The sequence below is a fragment of the Hoplias malabaricus genome, chromosome 3, assembly GCF_029633855.1.
Source record: "Hoplias malabaricus isolate fHopMal1 chromosome 3, fHopMal1.hap1, whole genome shotgun sequence".
Lineage (NCBI taxonomy): Eukaryota > Metazoa > Chordata > Actinopteri > Characiformes > Erythrinidae > Hoplias > Hoplias malabaricus.
The window spans coordinates 80412984-80435970 of NC_089802.1; the positions used below are offsets into that span (position 1 = coordinate 80412984).

At 46.6% G+C, this 22987-nt stretch overlaps 1 protein-coding gene across 4 annotated transcripts in view; it reads left to right on the forward strand.

The window, feature by feature from the left end:
* LOC136690820 (phosphoinositide 3-kinase regulatory subunit 6) overlaps positions 1-22987 on the forward strand; it is a 39429-nt gene that overhangs the window by 7938 nt on the left and 8504 nt on the right. For 2 of the 4 annotated variants that reach the window (XM_066662855.1, XM_066662854.1), the window contains exons 2-13: positions 4070-4177; positions 5820-5906; positions 8796-8887; positions 15268-15336; positions 15819-15951; positions 16795-16864; positions 17948-18134; positions 18442-18589; positions 19642-19728; positions 20018-20450; positions 21252-21345; positions 21512-21628. In XM_066662855.1, the coding sequence (XP_066518952.1) occupies positions 4165-4177; positions 5820-5906; positions 8796-8887; positions 15268-15336; positions 15819-15951; positions 16795-16864; positions 17948-18134; positions 18442-18589; positions 19642-19728; positions 20018-20450; positions 21252-21345; positions 21512-21628 (1530 nt within the window). In that variant the 5' untranslated portion in view covers positions 4070-4164. Of the gene's footprint in view, positions 1-3080; positions 3235-4069; positions 4178-5819; positions 5907-8795; positions 8888-15267; positions 15337-15818; positions 15952-16794; positions 16865-17947; positions 18135-18441; positions 18590-19641; positions 19729-20017; positions 20451-21251; positions 21346-21511; positions 21629-22987 lie in introns of those variants that run through there. The other 2 variants (XM_066662853.1, XM_066662856.1) reach the window with 2 other exon arrangements.

Consider the following 22987-nt stretch of genomic DNA (forward strand, 5'->3'; position numbering starts at 1 on the left):
TATACTCTCTCTCTCTCTCTCTGTCTGTCTCATATATACTCTCTATCTCTCTCTGTCTCTCTCTCTCATATATATACTCTGTCTCTCTCTCTCTCTCTCTCTCTCTCTGTCTCTCTCTCCCTCTGTCTCTCTCTCTCTCTCTCTCTGTCTCTCTCTCCCTCTCTCTCTCTCTCTGTCTCTGTGTACAGGAAGTTTGTGGGTTCAGTTGCTGCTGAGACAGCGCTGTAGACTGGCTTTTTTAGGCTTTTATTTCTCGGATCAGGGGCTTAACGACGCACACTGTAACACACACACACACACACACACACACAAGTATGCTGCATGTCGTGGTGGTGATTGCAGGACAGGGCAGTGCTGTATGTGCAGCTGGACTGATTTATCTGCAAACAATTCCTAAGTATGAGTAAAATATTGATTAGCTGATTATGATCAATTCTGCAGCTCTGGAGAGAGAGAGAGTTATTTCATTCTTAAAGTTAGGTGAGGTAGACCTGTTTGAGGTTTCACACACACCTGCGACCACACACACACCTCACACTTCCAGCTGACACCCCCTTAACTTTCCTCTGCATCTTCCATTCACTCTCTCCACTCTCTCTCTCTCTCTCTCTCTCTCTCCACTCTCTGTCTCTCTCTCTCTCTCCATTCTCTCTCTCTCCACTCTCTCTCTCTCTCTGTCTCTTTCTCTCTCTCTCTCTGTCTCTCTCTCTTTCTCTCTCTCTCTCTCTCTCTCTCTCCACTCTCTCTCTCTCTCCACTCTCTGTCTCTCTCTCTCTCTCTCCATTCTCTCTCTCTGTCTCTTTCTCTCTCTCTCCACTCTCTCTCTCTCTGTCTCTTTCTCTCTCTCTCTCTCTCTCTGTCTCTCTCTCTTTCTCTCTCTCTCTCTCTCTCTCTCTCCACTCTCTCTCTGTCTCTCTCTCTCTCTCTCTCTCTCTCTCTCCACTCTCTCTCCCTCTCTGTCTCTCTCCATTCTCTCTCTCTGTCTCTCTCTCTTTCTCTCTCTCTCTCCACTCTCTCTCTCTCTCTCTCTCTCTCTCTCTCTGTGTCTCTCTCTCTCTCTCTCTCTCCACTCTCTCTCTCTCTCTCTCTCTCTCTCTCTCTCTCTCTCTTGTTTGCTCTTTTTTCTCTCTCTTTCTGAAGTTAAACTGAAATGTTTGCTTTTCTGACGTGACAGAGTTACCTTTGATTTCTCAAAGCATTAAACCACATCAGATAAACATTCAACACTGTGACTGTGAAATATGATGATGATGATGATGATGATGATGATGCAATGAAATGTGATCAAACAAACAACAGAGTGTTTATTCATTCATTCATTCATTGTCTGTAAGCCTCATCCAGTTCAGGGCGGCGGTGGAGGGGCACAGCACTAATTCTGAAAATCCACCGTCCAATAATAATACAACTATATTGTATTTGAAAGTTAAGAAAATACAGTTGTGTTAATATCTCTGCAGTGAGCTGTAGATTGAACAGATTCTATACGATCAGGAGAACATCTGGAGACACACTGTTCACAACACAGACACCACTGTTTAGAACAGACAGCCTTTTACTGTGTTTATGTTTGTGTTTATTGTCATTTTATATGATTTTATACAAGCACCACTCACTGAGAAGATCAGTTATTTTAAATATAATATTTATCTCAGGTGCATTAGAGTTTTGCACAGTACTCTATTTTGGAAATTTCAAATTTGTCTCTACCTCACCTGTCTCCCTTGTCTCATTTCTGCCTCCCTTGTCTCATCTCTACCTCACCTGTCTCCCTTGTCTCATTTCTGCCTCCCTTGTCTCATCTCTACTTCACCTGTCTCCCTTGTCTCATTTCTGCCTCACCTGTCTCCCTTGTCTCATCTCTACCTCACCTGTCTCATCTCTACGTCACCTGTCTCCCTTGTCTCATTTCTGCCTTACCTGTCTCCCTTGTCTCATTTCTGCTTCACCTGTCTCCCTTGTCTCATTTCTGCCTCACCTGTCTCATCTCTGCCTCACCCATCGCACTTGTCTCATTTCTGCCTCACCTGTCCCCCTTGTCTCATTTCTGCCTCACTTAGGCGGCACGGTGGCTTAGTGGTTAGCACGTTCGCCTCCCAGCGCTGGGATCTTGGGTTCAAGTCCCATCTGGGTGGAGTTTCCATGTTCTCCCCGTGTCTGCGTGGGTTTCCTCCGGGGACTCCGGTTTCCTCCCACAGTCCAAAAACATGGAGTGTAGGTGAATTGGCTTCTGTCTAATAACTGTCCTGGTGTATGAGTGTGAGCCCAGATATGGATTGGCACTCTGTCCTGGGTGAAACCCTAGTGCCCGATGCAGTCCTCCAGGTGGACGGTCGTTCCTGGTCGAGAGTACGCTGTGCGCGTTTGGCTGCCGCTTCTCACCAGTGTGTGTGTGGATTGAGTGTTCTGAGCAGTGTTGTAAAGCGTCCTTGGGTGTCTAGAAAGGCGCTATATAAGTGTAAAGATACAGATACATACTTGTCTCCATTGTCTCATTTCTGCCTCACCTGTCTCATGTCTGCCTCACCCATCGCACTTGTCTCATTTCTGCCTCACCTGTCTCAATTGTCTCATTTCTGCCTCACCTGTCTCATCTCTACCTCACCTGTCTCCCTTGTCTCATTTCTGCCTCACCCATCGCACTTGTCTCATTTCTGCCTCACCTGTCTCATCTCTGCCTCACCTGTCTCCCTTGTCTCATTTCTGCCTCACCTGTCTCCCTTGTCTCATTTCTGCCTCACTTGTCTCCATTGTCTCATCTCTGCCTCACCTGTCTCATTTCTGCCTCACCAGTCTTATCTCTGCCTCACCTGTCTCACAGTGACCACACTCTGTCCGGTCTGGGGACACAGGACATTTAGTATCTGTCTCTCTCTCTGACCAGGGTGTGGTCACTCAGTCTGTATTTAGTCAGGATCTGTTCCTGCTTTGTGTCTTGGACAGTAACCTTCCTCTCTCTCTCTCTCTCTCTTTCTCTCTCTCTCTCTCTCTCTCTCTCGCTCGCTCTCTCTGTCTCTCTCTCTCGCTTGCTCCCTCCCTCCCTCTCAGTTTTAACTCACGCTGCCTGTGAAAGTTTGTTAGAGGAAGTTCTTACTCAGTGCAGTTCACTCTCTCGTTCTCCCGCTCTGTTGCTCTCTCTTTCACGCTCTCTCACTCTCTCTCTTCCTCTCTCTCTGTGTCGGTGTGTCTCGACCGTGTCCATGTGCACTAATGTGGTCCAGAACTGTAAGCCAGGTAAGAATGGATTTGTTTCAGTAAATCTGTCCGGGTGCAGTGTGTGCGTGTGTGTGTGTGTGTGGATGCAGGTGTGTGTGTGTGTTTGTGTGAGTGAGTGTGTGTGCCGGTGCTCAGAGTGTTTGTGAGCTGTCGGAAATATGCCTGGTTCAGTGGAAATGAGTTAGTTTCTGTTTTTGTGACTTTTTAGAGGAGTGTGTATGTGTGTCTGAGTGTGTGTGTGTATGTGTGTCTGAGTGTGTGTGTGTGTGTGTGCGTGTGTGTGTGTGTGTCTGAGTGTGTGTGTGTGTGCGCGTGTGTGTGTATGTTTGTTTCAAGTTCTATGGTAAATAAGAAATAGATTGATGGTGTAGTACACTGTCCAGCTCCAGAGCTGTACAAGCTGTTGTGTGTGTGTGTGTGTGTGTGTGTGTGTGTGTGTGTGTGTGTGTTGAGACTCAGTAAAGCTGCAGAGAGCCGGAGAGATGAAATGTGATAAAGTTTCCTCTGCTCTCACCGCGGGGGGAAAAAACATCTGTGTGTAGGATGAACTGTGTGTGTGTGTGTGAGAGAAAATGAATTAATGAGCAGTGTGTGTGTGTGTGTGTGTGTGATTGATTTCTAAATATAAAACCCTTCACGGCTCCTGCAGTGTTTCCTCTGAGCTGAAGGGCGTAAGTCAGGACTGTGTTCCTCTCTGCTTTTCTCAGCTTTTCTTGGAAAGTGTTACACTAGATGTTAGTGAACATTGCTCTAAAGATTTGATGGCATTCAGCCTCTTAAATGTTTCGGTCAGTTGTTCTGAATCACACACACTGCTCCGACTCCTGCTGATGTGTGTGTGTGTGTCCCTCAGGGTGACTTTTGGCCGTGAGATGATAATTCCCACCTGACCCAGCCTGTCCCAGGGCATTGTGGGTAGACAGTAACTGCGGTGCTGGCTGTGACAGTATGGATTCAGCAGGTGAGAACACACCTGTCCTTTCAGGTTCTGTCCTCAGTCCTCAGTCAGAGACGATACAGAGATAGAGAAATAGATAGAGAGATAGATAGAGAGATAGATACAGAGATAGATACAGAGATAGATACAGAGATAGATTGAGAGATAGATACAGAGATAGATAGATAGAGAGAGAGATAGACATAGATAGAGAGATAGATAGATAGACATAGATAGATAGAGAGATAGATAGAGAGATAGATAGATAGATAGATAGATAGACATAGATAGATAGAGAGATAGATAGATAGACATAGATAGATAGAGAGATAGATAGAGAGATAGATAGATAGATAGATAGAGAGGGGAGTCAGAAATGATCTGTAGAATTCATATTAATTGATTTTCAGAAAAGACAAATACATACATTTTCAACATAATCTCCCTGTTGTTATTGCACTCTGTCCATTTGTCCACACAAACTCATTACAATATTCTTCTCTGAGCTGTGAACCTCGAACCCTCTGCTGTCTCCACCTCGTGAGACGTGAATCTTCATCCTCATGGGGCTTCTTTCAGGGACAGAACAGGTGAGAGTCCAATGAGGGGAAATGTAGGGAGGGTGCTTTAATGCCTCAGGATGAAGTTTTTGGACCGTGTGGACCGCGTGGACAGCGTGGACCGTGTGAACAGTTTGGACAGTGTGGAACGAGTGGACCGTGTGGACCGCGTGGACAGCGTGGACCGTGTGAACAGTTTGGACAGTGTGGAACGAGTGGACCGTGTGGACGTGTGGACACTTTGTACCGTGTGGACCTTGTGGACAGTGTGGACAGCGGGGACTGTGTGGACCGTGTGGACAGTGTGGACAGCGGGGTGTGGATCCTTCAGCAACAACGTACAGCTGTCCTCTGCGTTTTGTCTGAATTCTAGGCCTGAATCTCACTGTAAAGACTTTTTACCTGATAATGTCCCAACCCTGGCCCCTGAGGATCCCTCTGAACTGTAAACGTCCATGTTCCAGCTGATGGTTGGTTCTGTTCGGTCTGAGATTGAGGACGTCTCTGTCCTACACCGTTCAGGTTTAATATAATATTTAACTGCAGCGTGGATCACTTTTCCCTCAGAGATGAGGTAGAGATGGATAAAGATAGAGGCTTGATCCTGAAGGAAAATGAGCAAATGAAGAAAGAAGGGAATAATAAAGAAAGGCACAGAACAGAGGTCAGACTGAAGCTGCTGGAAAAAGAGACGCTGGAGCTTTAGAAAGTGTTTTCTTCTGAATGTGGTGGAGCAGTATTTCATTTTCATCCGCTTTTGTCTGATGTCCCACTTTATGATCCATGAGTTTATTATCCTCACGTCCCCTACGTGGTGTTATTATAAAAATAATGATATTTATATAATAATAATTACATAATAATAATTATGTTTAAAAATAAAACAATAACGTAATCATAGTTTTTACTTTTGTCTGAAGTTTTTTTACATTTTTATTTCCAAGTTCTTAAATGTTTCTGCTGCTTCCACCACCTTCAAATGTCAAGAACAGGTTTTCCTCATGCTCTCTTTACATGTGTGTGTGTGTGTGTGTGTGTGTGTGTTTGAGCTGTACAAGAGCAGGGTAATTATTCATCAGATGATTAAATGTTTGTTATGTTTTTAGAATCTGCAGCCCTCGATTCTGAAATCTACCGCAGCCTCCAGGCCATTCTGAGGGAGCTGGACTCTCTACAACCGGCCTTCAACAAAGGTACACACTCACCTCAGAGAGAGAGAGAGACACCTAAACACACACTCACCAGAGAGAGAGAGAGACAGGTCATAATCTGTATCTGAACTGGGATTGGACCAGTTCCACGTGGACTGAAAGGTCTAGGCGTGCCTCGGCACCCTGTTTAGAGTTGTGTGTATGTGGCGGAGTAATACGTGAAGAGCTTTGGTCAGTGTGATATTATCCTGCAGTACGGGCACTTCTAGTTCTCTCAGCCAATCACACTGCTCTAACCTGTGGTGTGCTTTACCTGGAGTGTACGCTTACCTGAAATACCCTTCAGCACCCCTTCACCACACTTACCTGAGGTCACTCACCTGTGTCTCTGTGTTACCTGAGACTCTTTCCACACTGGGGCTCATCGTCCAGGTGTGATACCTGTGTGATACCTGTGTGGTACCTGTGTGATACCTGTGTGGTACCTGGGTGATACCTGTGTGGTACCTGTGTGATACCTGTGTGATACCTGTGTGGTACCTGTGTGGTACCTGTGTGATACCTGGGTGATACCTGTGTGATACCTGTGTGATACCTGTGTGGTACCTGTGTGATACCTGTGTGGTACCTGTGTGGTACCTGTGTGATACCTGTGTGGTACCTGTGTGATACCTGTGTGGTACCTGTGTGATACCTGGGTGATACCTGGGTGATACCTGTGTGATACCTGTGTGGTACCTGTGTGATACCTGTGTGGTACCTGTGTGATACCTGTGTGGTACCTGTGAGGTACCTGTGTGGTACCTGTGTGGTACCTGTGTGATACCTGTGTGGTACCTGTGAGGTACCTGTGTGGTACCTGTGTGGTACCTGTGTGATACCTGTGTGGTACCTGTGTGATACCTGTGTGATACCTGTGTGGTACCTGTGAGGTACCTGTGTGGTACCTGTGTGGTACCTGTGTGATACCTGTGTGGTACCTGTGTGATACCTGTGTGGTACCTGTGTGATACCTGTGTGATACCTGTGTGGTACCTGTGTGATACCTGGGTGATACCTGGGTGATACCTGTGTGATACCTGTGTGGTACCTGTGTGGTACCTGTGTGATACCTGTGTGGTACCTGTGTGATACCTGTGTGATACCTGTGTGGTACCTGTGAGGTACCTGTGTGATACCTGTGTGGTACCTGTGTGGTACCTGTGTGATACCTGTGTGGTACCTGTGTGATACCTGTGTGATACCTGTGTGGTACCTGTGAGGTACCTGTGTGATACCTGTGTGGTACCTGTGTGGTACCTGTGTGATACCTGTGTGGTACCTGTGTGGTACCTGTGCGGCGCGGCGGTGATTGTGGAGGTTGTACTGGTGTGTGACTGCGTGACAGCGGTGTGTGTACAGATGGTCGACTCCTCTGATGACGGGAGTTTCTCAGGTCCTGACTTATATTTAGAGACGCCAACTTGTCGCATATTTATCTGTCTGTAGGTGTCTCGCTCTGAGCAGAGAGACAGGAACGGTGTCTCTCTGGACTTCCTGCCGTCAGCAGCTCAGTTTACCTTTGTGTTTCATGAAACTGAATCATTTGCATTTTCCAAAAAACCACCCCGACGTGTTAGTGGTGAACTGAAAAAGCTCTGTCTCTGAAGGTGATTAATAACCGATGCTGACTGATCTGAGGCTAATTGTACAGCACTGTGCGAACACCTGGGATTGTTATTAATATTTAAAATGGACCTGAATCACAATAAACACAAAACAGTAAAAGGATGTTTGTCCAAAAAGTAGTGAGTGTCTGTGCTGTGAGTGAAGAGCGAGAGAGAGTGTGTTTCCAGATGTTCTTCTCATCGTATGGATTTATTAAATCTACAACACACTTGATAAACTGAAATGAGGGACTGGGCTATAACCTCAAATAATACTGGACTATACACACACACACACACACACACACACACTCACACACACACACACACACTCACACACTAACACTCACACACACACACACACACACACACACTCACACACACACACACACACACACACTCACACACACTCACACACACACACACTCACACTCACACACACACATGCTCTCTCACACACACACACACTCACACACACACACACACTCACACACACATACTCTCTCACACACACACACACACATACACACACACACTCTCACACACACACACACACACTCACACACACACACTCACACACACACATACAAACACACACACTCACACACACACACACACTCACACACACACACACACACACATACACACACACACACTCACACACACACTCACACACACACACTCACACACACACACACACACACACTCACACACACACACACACTCACACACACTCACACACACACACACTCACACACACACACATACACACACACACACTCACACACACACTCACACACACACACTCACACACACACACATACACACACACACACTCACACACACACACACACACTCTCACACACACACACACAGACTTAAACACACACACACACACTCACACACACACACACACTCACACACACTCACACACTCACACAAACACACACACTCACACACTCACACACACACACACACTCACACACACACACTCACACACACACACATACACACACACACACTCACACACACACTCACACACACACACACTCACACACACACACACTCACACACACACTCACACACACACACACACACTCACACACACACACACACACTCACACACACACATACACACACACACACTCACACACACACACACTCACAAACACACACTCACACTCACTGGAATAGTGTGGCTGGGTTTATTCTGATATTAGGAAAGAATAATTTGTGTGTGTGTGTGTGTGTGCGTGTGTGTGTGTGTGTGTGTGTGTGTTTACAGGAATGCTGAGATGGACTTTACATAAGAAGGTTCAGGCTGATCCCATGTGGAATCTGGCCTTGGTCCGTGTGGCTGTGAAGGAGCTGGAGCGCGTGAGTGTTACACACCCACACACACACACACACACGCACATAAACACATTCCTTGCAATCCAAGCTTACACTTAATCAAAACAATCAATGTGTGTGTGTGTGTGTGTGTGATTACACATTTACACAGATGAGCCAGAACATTATGAGCACCTGTTTAAAGCAGGCTGTAATTGTAAGTGACACGTTGTGGGAGCTGTCGTCTGTGCCTGGTCTTAATGTTGTGGTCCGTGTGTGTGATGAAGCAGTGCAGGTCTGGGTTTGAGTGCAGAGGCTCCATGATCATTGATTATCACTCAATGACTGGATAAAATCAATTGCTTTAACTCCCCTCTGCTCCACGTCTGCGGGAGTCCTAATCCGCCTCGGCCCCTGCTGTGAGAACGCCGCAGGAGGCTGCTCTCCTACTGACCGTGCAAGAGGAACGGGGTTCCAGCGCAGTGTCCGGTCAGCAGTATCGGTTCTGTCACACGCAGGTCTTAGGAGTGAGTTTAGATGACTCATACTTTTATGAGTTGTTATGAATGCCGCTGCATTTTTTGTGGTGGCAGATTAAAGGAAGGATTTTAGTGACAGATCAGAGCCAGTGGTTCGTAACAACAACAAAACTGCACTCACAGAAACTTCCAGAAAAGTGAGAGGATGTTTCCGGGTGTGACCTCAGAGGTCAGTGTCAGAAAACAACAGGCGTCACGGGTCGTACTTTTCCCCAAAGAGGAACCAGAACAATTCCTGTTCATGAACCTGATTTAGAGCCGTTTGGCACGTTTCCACCGACATTAACAGGTTCCTGAAGAACAGTGCGTTCTTCAGAAGGAACCCTGGAACCCAGAGAGCGTCCGTGGGTGAGTGGAGATAAAGAAGCTCCAGAAAGAGCTCAGAGCCTGAAATAAAGCGTTATGGTTCAGTGGAGTTGGAGAGTGTTATAGAAATAGATAAATGGAAATAAAACAGGAACCTGCTCCTTCAGTGTGTGTTTCTGGGGCTGAGTTTAGCGCTGTTCTCTCTGTTCTAACTATTCCCTCAATGTTCTCACTGTTTTCACTGTTCTCTCTGTTCCCTCACTGTTCTCACTGTTCCCTCTGTTCTCTCACTGTTCTCTCACTGTTCTCTGTTCCCTCACTCTTCTCACTGTTCTCTCACTGTTCTCCCTGTTTCCTCACTGTTCTCTCACTGTTTTCAGTTCTTTCTGTTCTCTCACTGTTCTCTCCATTCTCTCACTGTTCTCACTGTTCTCTCACTGTTCTCTCCATTCTCTCACTGTTCTCACTGTTCTCTCACTGTTCTCACTTTTCTCTCTGTTCCCTCACTTTTCTCACTGTTCTCTCTGTTCCCTCACTGTTCTAACTATTCCCTCACTGTTCTCTCACTGTTTTAACTGTTCTCTCACTGTTTCACTGTTCTCTCAATGTTCTCTTACTGTTCTCTCTGTTCCCTCACTGTTCTCTCAGTTCCCTCACTGTTCTCTCGGTTCCCTCACTGTTCCCTCACTGTTCCCTCTGTTCTCTCACTGTTCTCTCTGTTCCCTCACTCTTCTCACTGTTCTCGCACTGTTCTCCCTGTTCTCTCACTGTTCTCACTGTTCTCTCTGTTCCCTCACTTTTCTCACTGTTCTCTCACTGTTCTCTCCTTTCTCTCACTGTTCTCACTTTTCTCTCTGTTCCCTCACTTTTCTCACTGTTCTCTCCGTTCTCTCTTTGCTCTCACTGTTCTCTCACTGTTTTCTCTGTTCCCTCACTGTTCTCTTACTGTTTTTACAGTTCTTTCTGTTCTCTCACAGTTCTCACTATTCTCTCCATTCTCTCACTGTTCTCACTGTTCTCTCTGTTCCCTCGCTTTTCTCACTGTTCTCTCACTGTTCTCACTGTTCTCTCTGTTCTCTCACTTTTCTCACTGTTCCCTCACTGTTCTCACTGTTCTCTCACTGTTCTCCCTGTTCCCTCACTGTTCTCACTGTTCTCTCACTGTTTTCACAGTTCTCCCTGTTCCCTCACTGTTCTCACTGTTCTCTCACTGTTTTCACAGTTCTCCCTGTTCCCTCACTTTTCTCACTGTTCTCTCACTGTTCTCTCCATTCTCTCACTGTTCTCACTGTTCTCACTTTTCTCTCACTGTTCTCACTTTTCTCTCTGTTCCCTCACTTTTCTCACTGTTCTCTCTGTTCCCTCACTGTTCTCATTGTTCTAACTATTCCCTCACTGTTCACACTGTTCTCTCTGTTTTCACTGTTCTCTCAATGTTCTCTTACTGTTCTGTTCCCTCACTGTTCTCTCTGTTCCCTCACTTTTCTCACTGTTCTCTCTGTTCCCTCACTGTTCTCACTGTTCCCTCTGTTCTCTCACTGTTCTCACTGTTCTCTCGCTGTTCTCACTGTTCTCTCACTGTTCTCTCTGTTCCCTCACTCTTCTCACTGTTCTCTCACTGATCTCCCTGTTCCCTCACTCTTCTCACAGTTCTGTCACTGTTTTCACAGTTCTTTCTGTTCTCTCACTGTTCTCACTGTTCTCACTGTTCTCTCTGTTCCCTCACTTTTCTCACTGTTCTCTCACTGTTCTCTCCTTTCTCTCACTGTTCTCACTTTTCTCTCTGTTCCCTCACTTTTCTCACTGTTCTCTCACTGTTCTCTCCGTTCTCTCTTTGTTCTCACTGTTCTCTCACTGTTCTCTCTGTTCCCTCACTGTTCTCTTACTGTTTTCACAGTTCTTTCTGTTCTCTCACAGTTCTCACTATTCTCTCCATTCTCTCACTGTTCTCACTGTTCTCTCTGTTCCCTCATTTTCTCACTGTTCTCTCTGTTCTCTCACTTTTCTCACTGTTCCCTCACTGTTTTCACTGTTCTCTCACTGTTCTCCCTGTTCCCTCACTGTTCTCACTGTTCTCACAGTTCTTTCTGTTCTCTCACAGTTCTCACTATTCTCTCCATTCTCTCACTGTTCTCACTGTTCTCTCTGTTCTCTCACTGTTCTCACTGTTCTCTCCGTTCCCTCACTTTTCTCGCCGTTCTCTCCGTTCTCTCTCTGTTCTCCCTGTTCTCACAGTTCTTTCTGTTCTCTCACTGTTCTCACTATTCTCACTATTCTCTCCATTCTCTCACTGTTCTCTCTGTTCCCTCACTTTTCTCACTGTTCTCTCCGTTCTCTCTCTGTTCTCACTGTTCTCTCACTGTTCTCTCCTTTCTCTCACTGTTCTCACTTTTCTGTCTGTTCCCTCACTTTTCTCACTGTTCTCTCACTGTTCTCTCACTGTTCTCTCATTGTTCTCTCACTGTTCTCTCCGTTCTCTCTTTGTTCTCACTCTTCTCTCACTGTTTTCTCTGTTCCTTCACTGTTCTCTTACTGTTTTCACAGTTCTTTCTGTTCTCTCACTGTTCTCTCTGTTCCCTCACTCTTCTCACTGTTCTCTCACTGATCTCCCTGTTCCCTCACTCTTCTCACAGTTCTGTCACTGTTTTCACAGTTCTTTCTGTTCTCTCACTGTTCTCACTGTTCTCACTGTTCTCTCTGTTCCCTCACTTTTCTCACTGTTCTCTCACTGTTCTCTCCTTTCTCTCACTGTTCTCACTTTTCTCTCTGTTCCCTCACTTTTCTCACTGTTCTCTCACTGTTCTCTCCGTTCTCTCTTTGTTCTCACTGTTCTCTCACTGTTCTCTCTGTTCCCTCACTGTTCTCACTGTTCTCACAGTTCTTTCTGTTCTCTCACAGTTCTCACTATTCTCTCCATTCTCTCACTGTTCTCACTGTTCTCTCTGTTCCCTCATTTTCTCACTGTTCTCTCTCTGTTCTCTCACTGTTCTCTCTGTTCTCTCACTTTTCTCACTGTTCCCTCACTGTTTTCACTGTTCTCTCACTGTTCTCCCTGTTCCCTCACTGTTCTCACTGTTCTCACAGTTCTTTCTGTTCTCTCACAGTTCTCACTATTCTCTCCATTCTCTCACTGTTCTCACTGTTCTCTCTGTTCTCTCACTGTTCTCACTGTTCTCTCCGTTCCCTCACTTTTCTCGCCGTTCTCTCCGTTCTCTCTCTGTTCTCCCTGTTCTCACAGTTCTTTCTGTTCTCTCACTGTTCTCACTATTTTCACTATTCTCTCCATTCTCTCACTGTTCTCTCTGTTCCCTCACTTTTCTCACTGTTCTCTCCGTTCTCTCTCTGTTCTCACTGTTCTCTCCTTTCTCTCACTGTTCTCACTTTTCTGTCTGTTCCCTCACTTTTCTCACTGTTCTCTCACTGTTCTCTCACTGTTCTCTCACTGTTCTCTCCGTTCTCTCTTTGTTCTCACTCTTCTCTCACTGTTCTCTCTGTTCCTTCACTGTTCTCTTACTGTTTTCACAGTTCTTTCTGTTCTCTCACAGTTCTCACTATTCTCTCCATTCTCTCACTGTTCTTTCTGTTCCCTCACTTTTCTCACAGTTCTCTCTGTTCTCTCACTGTTCTCTCACTTTTCTCACTGTTCCCTCACTGTTCTCTCACTGTTCTCCGTTCCCTCACAGTTCTCTCTGTTCCCTCACTTTTCTTTCACTGTTCTCTTCATTCTCTCTTTGTTCTCACTGTTCTCTCACTGTTCTCTCTGTTCCCTTACTGTTCTCTCACTGTTTTCACAGTTCTTTTTGTTCTCTCACAGTTCTCACTATTCTCTCCATTCTCTCACTGTTCTCTCTGTTCTCTCACTGTTCTCACTCTTCTCTCCGTTCCCTCACTTTTCTCACTGTTCTCTCCGTTCTCTCTCTGTTCTCACTGCTCTCTCACTGTTTTCACAGTTCTTTCTGTTCTCTCACTATTCTCGCTATTCTCACTATTCTCTCCATTCTCTCACTGTTCTCTCTGTTCTCTCACTGTTCTCACTCTTCTCTCCGTTCCCTCACTTTTCTCACTGTTCTCTCCGTTCTCTCTCTGTTCTCACTGCTCTCTCACTGTTTTCACAGTTCTTTCTGTTCTCTCACTATTCTCGCTATTCTCACTATTCTCTCCATTCTCTCACTGTTCTCACTGTTCTCTCTGTTCCCTCAATTTTCTCACTGTTCTCTCCGTTCTCTGTCTGTTCTCACTGTTCTCTCACTGTTCTCTCTGTTCCCTCACTGTTCTCACTGTTCTCTCACTGTTCTCTCTGTTCTCTCACTGTTCTCACTGTTCTCTCTGTTCTCTCAATTTTCTCACTGTTCCCTCACTGTTCTCTCTGTTCCCTCACTGTTCTCTCACTGTTCTCACTGTTCCCCCACTGTTCTCTCTGTTCCTTTGCTGTTCTCTCACTGTTTTCACAGTTCTTTCTGTTCTCTCACAGTTCTCACTATTCTCTCCATTTTCTCACTGTTCTCTCTGTTCCCTTACTGTTCTCTTACTGTTTTCACCGTTCTTTCTGTTCTCTCACAGTTCTCACTATTCTCTCTGTTCTCTCACTGTTCTCACTTTTCTCTCCGTTCCCTCACTTTTCTCACTGTTCTCTCCGTTCTCTCTCTGTTCTCACTGTTCTCTCACTGTTTTCACAGTTCTTTCTGTTCTCTCACTGTTCTCACTATTCTCACTATTCTCTCCATTCTCTCACTGTTCTCATTGTTCTCTCTGTTCGCTCACTTTTCTCACTGTTCTCTCAGTTCTCTCTCTGTTCTCACTGTTCTCTCACTGTTCTATCTGTTCCCTCACTGTTCTCTCACTGTTCTCTCTGTTCTCTCACTGTTCTCACTGTTCTCTCTGTTCTCTCACTGTTCTCACTGTTCCCTCACTGTTCTCTCTGTTCCCTCACTGTTCCCTCACTGTTCTCTCTGTTCCCTCGCTGTTCTCTCACTGTTTTCACAGTTCTTTCTGTTCTTGAACTGTTCTCACTGTTCTCTCCATTCTCTCACTGTTCTCACTGTTCTCACTGTTCTCTCCGTTCTCTCACTCTGTCGATGGGTGGGACATCGCCCTCCCTCTCCTCAGCACACGGCGCGGTGTCGGCTGATGTGACGGACCTGGGCGGTCAGCGCTCTCCTCCTGTGACTCTGCATTAGCTGCGATGTGAAAAGAGGCAGTGGTGGATGTCGTAGGTCTCAGAGGAAGCATGTGACTGTTCTAATGCTCCCAGTGCCGGGGGCAGGGGGTTCAGAAAAAGGCTAACGGGGTGTGTGTGTGTTGGGGGGTGTCTTGTACTGTGATGTGTCATATGTGTAACGCTTGGCAAAATAAAATTATCCTGATTCTGAATTTATTTCTGAAACTGACTCTGACTCTGATTCAGACTCAGCTTTGATTCTCTCTCTGATTCAGAGTCAGAATGAGTCAGAGCTGAGTTGGAATCAACGTCTAAATTAGAGTCAGAGTATTATTCAGTATCAGAATTTTAGTCATTAGATTCTGACTTTGATTTAGACTTTGATTCTGATTCAGACTCAGACTGTGATGTTGTGATTTCAGGCAGAGCGAGTCGACCTGAAGGCCCACATTGTTCCTCTGTTGCACACCATGGTCTACGCTGTGATACAGGTACAGAGTTTCACATTCCATCAGTTTAAATGCTGACTAAAAGTGGGATTAAATGTCTATGAGGTCCTGGAGAGGTATTTTCTTCTACAAAAGACCCTCTGTGATTTTATTTCCGTCCGGATCAGCCAATCTACAGCCTGAATGACTTCCTGTTCTTTACCAATCTCAGCTCTCGGTTTCAGTCCGATTTCAGTCCGATCCGGACTCAGATCTCTGGGGTTGTCTGAGCTGGTGTTGCTTAATTTTGCTTTGAGGAACTGGTCACACAGTGAGAAACCTGCCCCTCTGAGAAACCCCTCCCCCTGGGAAGATCCTCCCAAAGAGAAACTCCTCCCCCAAAAACCCTCCCAAGAAACTTCTCCCTGAGAAACTATTACCACAGGAAGCATAATTAATAAATTATTACATATATATTTTAGTATGATTTTAGTTTTGTGAATATTAACAAATCACTGTGTGTGTGTGTGTGTGTGTGTTTCCAGGCAGTGTATATCCCTGATGATCTCTATAAGCGTGTGTACGATGCGTGTAAACGACTTCTGACACTGCCCCAGCCTTTCTGCTCTGTGGGACTGAATTACACACGACTGCTGAAAACAGAACGTACCACACCAGGTCTCTTTCTTTTTCTCTTTCTCTCTCTCTCTCTCTCTCTCTCTCTCTCTCTCACACACACACACACACACACACACACACGCAGTGTCATGAATATAATGGTGCTTTTCCACTGCATGCTACAGACATTACTGGTCTTTACTGGACTCTACTCTCTGATTGGTCCCTGGTTGGTTTCCCACAGCTCCCCCCTGAAATGTATCAGTGTCGTCTCTAACCCCGTCTCTAAGGGGAACAGTGGTCTTTGGAAACCACAACAATGGCCTCGGTAACGTTAAGCGATGTTTACTCATGGTGTATTGGTTCTCGCTGGATTCTTTCGTCGGCCACCGATCCAAGGAGCGTTTGAACCTCTTCAAAAGACCACGGCGTCATTTTACGAGCTGCCGTCGTGAGTCGGATAAAAACAAACGTGATCTCTGCTGCAGTTGGAGATTTCACAGATGGAGAGTTGGTGCTGGTCGTCTGCGTTGCGTGGCGTAGAGTGACGACTCTCTCTGGACGATCAGCGCTCTGCAAGGTTTACACGCCACGGTTTAGTCCCTACTCGACTCGCTCTGAACCACGAGAGAACAGCCACTAAACAAGAACCCGCTTCCAGAACCAGGACCTGATTCACCTGGTGGAGGAGGAGAGTAGAGTGGAGTAGGGACCCTGCAGTGGAAAAGCAGCATAAGAGCGTTTTGTTTTTTCTTCACAAATATGATTTCACAGAACAACACTCACTAACCTGCAGAGGTCTGTCTAATCCAATCGAATCCAGAGAGTCTTTACAGAGGACTTTACAGTAGATGGTGGAACATGATGTTCTGATTGCTCCTGACTGTGTGTGTGTGTTTACAGGGCTGCTGTATCAGAGGATGCTGGTGTCGGAGCACAGTCTGAGGAATGAGCACTACCCCCTGCAGGAGTGGTGAGGGCTCGGTGCAATTTCTTGGGGTTCACTGCAGTGTAGAGTATCATTAGGGAGGATGTGTAGAGAATGGCAGCAGGGGGTGCTGCAGGGGCTCTGAGTCCTGGGTGGGATCCTCTCCTCAGGTCACTGTCTGTGGTGAGGAGTGTGGGGTGTTTTCCCTGTGTTTGTGTGGGTTTCCTACAGGTGCTATGTTGAAATTCTTATGTGAGTGGCAGGGTATGTGTGTGAGTGACAGGGTGAGCGTGTGAGTTACAGGGTGAGTGTGTGAGTGACGGTGAGTGTGTGAGTTACAGGATGAGCGTGTGAGTGACAGGGTGAGTGTGTGAGTGACAGGGTGAGTGTGTGAGTGACAGTGTGAGTGTGTGAGTGAGAGGGTGAGTGTGTGAGTGACAGGGTGAGCGTGTGAGTTACAGGGTATGTGTGTGAGTGACAGGGTGAGTGTGTGAGTGACGGTGAGTGTGTGAGTTACAGGATGAGTGTGTGAGTGACAGGGTGAGTGTGTGAGTGACAGGGTGAGTGTGTGAATTACAGGATGAGCGTGTGAGTGACAGGGTGAGTGTGTGAGTGACTGGGTGAGTGTGTGAGTTACAGGATGAGCGTGTGAGTGACAGGGTGAGTGTGTGAGGGACAGTGTGAATGTGTGAGTGACAGTGTGAGCGTGTGTGTGACTGGGTGGTTGTGTGAGTTACAGGATGAGCGTGTGAGTGACAGGGTGAGTGTGTGAGTGACAGTGTGAGCGTGTGAGTGACAGGGTGAGTGTGTGAGTGACAGGGTGAGTGTGTGAGTGACTGTGAGCGTGTGAGTGACAGGGTGTGTGAGTTACTGTGAGCGTGTGAGTGACAGGGTGTGTGTGTGAGTGACAGGGTGAGTGTGTGAGTGACAGTGTGAGCGTGTGAGTGACAGGGTGTGTGAGTGACGGTGAGTGTGAGTTACAGGATGGGCGTGTGAGTGACAGGGTGAGTGTGTGAGTGACAGGATGAGCGTGTGAGTGACAGGGTGAGTGTGTGAACTGTTCAGGGTTGAGATATGTTAGTAGGACTTATGACTAACTTGTGTGTGTGTGTGTGTGTGTGTGTGCAGGGTGTTTGTGTTTGCAGACCCGGCTGTGTTTTCTGAGTCTCTGGGTCTGGTTCTGAAAGCTGACATTGAATCCGCGGGGCAGATGGAGACTCAGCTCGGGTTGATGCAGAAAGTGGTACAGCGCTCCCTACAGGCCACACTGGGACAGGAAAACTGCAGCGGACACACACTCACACAGGCGCTGCAGGTACACACACACACACACATGGTTTATTTCCAGATTTTAAAGACGAGCAGGAAAAAACTGCCACGGACATCCACGAGACAGACCTCTTTCTGCATGTGTGTGTGTGTGTGTGTGTGTGATATGAGCTGCAGATGTGTTTGTTTTGTGTATGTGTGTTTATAGATCTGCAGCAGTGTGTTCACATATTTGTTTACCATATATCTCTCCATATATGTCTCTGGATGACTGTGTGTGTTTAACTCCCTGTGTGTGTGTGTGTGTGTGTGTGTGTGCGTGCGTGCGTGCGTGTGTGTGTGTGTGTATTCAGGAGCTGGAGGATGTGGAGTGTTATTTCGGAGAGGTGCTGTCAGCTGTAGAGCAGAGTGCTGCAGAGAGTAAGAATGAGCAGAGTCACAGTCACCTGGTCCAGAAAATACAGCAGCTCTACACTGAGGTGCTACTCAGCGCTGGGAAAGGTACACTGCTCTACTCTACTGTACACTGCTCTACTGTACTCTACTGTACACTACAGTTCACTGCTCTACTGTACTCTATTGGACACTGCTCTACTCCACTGTACTCTAATGTACACTGCTCTACTGTATTCTACTGTACACTGCTCTACTGTACACTGCTGTACTCTACTGTACACTGCTCTACTGTACTCTAATGTACACTGCTCTACTCTACTGTACTCTAATGTACACTGCTCTACTGTACTCTAATGTACACTGCTCTACTCTACTGTACTCTAATGTACACTGCTCTACTCCACTGTACTCTACTGTACACTGCTCTACTGTACTCTAATGTACACTGCTCTACTCCACTGTACTCTACTGTACACTGCTCTACTGTACTCTAATGTACACTGCTCTACTCCACTGTACTCTACTGTACACTGCTCTACTGTACTCTAATGTACACTGCTCTACTCCACTGTACACTGCTCTACTCTTCTGTACTCTAATGTACACTGCTCTACTGTATTGTACTGTACACTGCTCTACTGTACTGATGCCCAGAGATCAAGACACGCTTCTCATGAATCTGTGTTTTTGACTTATCCCCGTTACATCTGTAAAGATACCCCACAACCACCTGGAGGAACTCTAAAGAAGGGCAGGATTCACACACAGCTCTGTTCTCTTCTCTTTTCTTTTTTGTTCTTAACTTTTCTATTCCTTTTTTAAATTGATTTTATGTATTTCATTTTCTGTTCTGTTCCTTTCTATTTTTAAAAATCTGTTCTCTTCTCTGTCCTGTACTTTTCAGTTTTATTCTATTCTTTTTTCTTTTATTTTCTATTTTTTAATGTTTTCCAGTTTACCTGCTATATCCCCTTCCACACTCATTCATTCATTCTCTCTCTCTCTCTCTCTCTCTCTCTCTCTCTCTCTCACACACACACACACACACACACACACTCTGGGGTGTGTGTGAGATCTGTTTTCTTTGTGGAAGTGGAAGGAAGTGTTGTAGAGCAGTTGTTTGGTTTTTGGTGTCATTGTGTCTCTGTGTTTTTCAGATCCATTGTCCCGTGGCGCTCTGACCGGCGTTCCGCTTCCCGTCCCAGACATGAGCTTCCACATGTGGTGGGAGGAGGAGGAGCTCTGTGAGTGTGTGTGTATGTGTTTTGAGGGTGAATTGATTCAAGTTCAGTGTGTACAGAGTGCGTAATAATAATAATAATTAATAATTAATAATAATGCTCTGTGTTTGTTGACATTGAAGAGATGTGAATGTGCATTAAAATCAATGAAATAATTATCACAAAATACATAAAGAAACCTGTCGGGAATAAAAAAAGAAAGTGAAGTTATTGTAGAGAATAAATAAAGAGGAAAACCCTATATTTAAACGGAGTAAGTAATAAAGATGTTTCTGTTGAATGTGGTCCTCAGGGCGAGAGCTGACCAAGTTTATCCGCTCCAGCTCGCTGTCGGACAGCTGCTCTCTGTCCCCGGAGGACTTTGACCTCCCCGACCTGGACTCGGAGATGCCGCGGCACTCGGTCATGTCCACGGACAGCGGGATCGAGAGGGACCTGCAGCCGAGCGAGGCCTCGGAGTCAGAACTCTGCGGCGGGGGACAGGTCCGGAGGTCGGAGTCGGGGCTGTCTCGCCGCGGGGGGATGAAGGTGAAGCCCTCTCTGACCGACAGCATGTCCCTGATACAGGACGCTCTGCAGGACACAGGCGGCAGGGCCGTCCTCCAGAGGAAGACGGGACGAACGGACTCGCTCCCGCAGCCGCAGAGACAATTCACCGCCAACGTCGTCCTCATGGGGGACGACCGCGTCCTCGGGCGACTCGCCAGAGCTTACTACTGGCTCAGGTGAGACTACCGTCCAGCGCAGACAGACTGACCCTCAGCTGGGATTTACTGACCCCTGGTGGTCACCTCAGGGGCTGTTTATGTCCCAGATTCAAACATCACTCAGTCACAAACACGAAGATGCGTACATGAGGCAGAACGTGAAGGAACAGGGGGCGCTGCAGGTGGTGTCCTGGGTTTCGGGGTCAGTCACAGGAATGAGGGTGGGTGACTGAGTGAATGTGTGAAAGTCTCCACAGGTGTGTGTGAGAGAGAGTGGCTGTGTGAATGTGTGAAATTGTCTGCAGCTGTGAGAGTGTGTGAGTGACTGGGTGAGTGTGTGAGAGATAGGGTGACTGTGTTGATCTGTCCAGTGAATCTGGGCACAATCCTGAACAGTAAGAAAGACTTGCCGAACATGAATGAATGATTGATTTAATGATTGATTAAACAAATGAATGATTATTATCCACACATGCTCTCTCTGGATTGGTCAGATGACCCCAGCTTTCCTCCATCACACAATCACAGTGCTGTCCAGGGCAGGTGTGTGGGGTAGGTTTAGATGATGTAACAGACCTGGGTGATTAGTGTTCTCCTGGAAGCGTGTTGAACTGTCCTGTGGTGATTGTCTTGCTGTGTCTCGTCAGAAGCACTCACACTCCCAGAGGACAGCTGTCTCTGTCCCTGAACTCCCCACGGTCCTCGGTAGACACACCCAGCCCCCGCAACCCCCACCCCCACCCCCACCGCCTGCCCCCGCTCCGTCTCACTGCCCGGTTTAGACACTCAGCTCTGAACATCCACACTCTGCTCCCACAGGAAACGAGAGGCTCGGAGACTCTTCCTCACCAAGAAGATCAACATTAAGATGTTCTACATCCCAGTGACCAAACAGCCCTCGTCCCCCAGCACGGTACACACACACCCACACCCACACACACACACACACACTCCACAAAATTATCCAGAAACAATCAGGCAATGATATTGTATGTGGCTGAATGCCATCAAATCCTCACAGCAGTGTTCTAAGCTGGCTCTGGACTGACCACTGGTTCCCCCTGTGTTGTGTTCTGCAGGAGAACGTTCTGGACAGTGACCTGTGTGCAGTGGGCTCGTACCTGTCAATGGTGGACCCCTGGTACGAGTTTAATGTCAGCAGCTTGGGCCTCACCATCCCCAAACTCGCCTCCATGGTATTAACCCATCTCTCTCTCTCTCTCTCTCTCTCTCTCTCTCTCTCTCTCTCTCTCTCTCTCTCTCTCTCCCTCTCTCTGTATTTCGCTCCTGTCTTGCTCTCACTCTCCTCTCACTTAAGTCTTTTCTTTATTACTGTCTCCCCCTCTCTTTGTCTCTTTCTTCCTCTTTCTCCATCAGGTCACTCTCATTTATTCTCTCTATATCTCTATTTCTGTCTCACTGTTGATCACTCTGTGTCCGACTGTGTCTGACTGTGTCCGACTGTATCACACTGTGTCCGACTGTGTCTAACTATATCAGACTGTGTCCGACTGTATCAGACTGTGTCCGACTGTGTCTGACTATATCAGACTGTGTCCGACTGTGTCCGACTGTATCATACTGTTTTTGACTATGTCCAACTGTATCAGACTGTGTTTGACTGTGTCCAACTGTACCAGACTGTGTCTGGCTGTGTCCGTATATATCAGACTGTGTCTGATTGTATCAGACTGTGTCTGATTGTGTCCGACTGTATTAGACTGTGTCTGACTGTATCAGACTGTGTCTGACTGTATCAGACTGTGTCTGGCTGTGTCCGAATATATCAGACTGTGTCTGACTGTAACAGACTGTGTCTGATTGTGTCCGACTGTATTAGACTGTGTCTGACTGTATCAGACTGTGTCCGACTGTATCAGACTGTGTCCGACTGTATCAGACTGTGTCCAACTGTGTCTGACTATATCAGACTGTGTCTGACTGTATCAGACTGTGTCCGACTGTGTCTGACTATATCCGACTGTGTCCGACTGTATCATACTGTTTTTGACTGTGTCCAACTGTGTTTGACTGTGTCCAACTGTATCAGACTGTGTTTGACTGTGTCCAACTGTACCAGACTGTGTCTGGCTGTGTCCGAATATATCAGACTGTGTCTGACTGTATCAGACTGTGTCTGATTGTGTCCGACTGTATTAGACTGTGTCTGGCTGTGTCCGTATATATCAGACTGTGTCTGATTGTGTCCGACTGTATTAGACTGTGTCTGACTGTATCAGACTGTGTCCAACTGTATCAGACTGTGTCTGACTGTATCAGACTGTGTCTGGCTGTGTCCGAATATATCAGACTGTGTTTGACTGTAACAGACTGTGTCTGATTGTGTCCGACTGTATTAGACTGTGTCTGACTGTATCAGACTGTGTCCAACTGTATCAGACTGTGTCCGACTGTGTCTGACTATATCAGACTGTGTCCGACTGTATCATACTGTTTTTGACTGTGTCCGACTGTATCAGACTGTGTTTGACTGTGTCCAACTGTACCAGACTGTGTCTGGCTGTGTCCGAATATATCAGACTGTGTCCGACTGT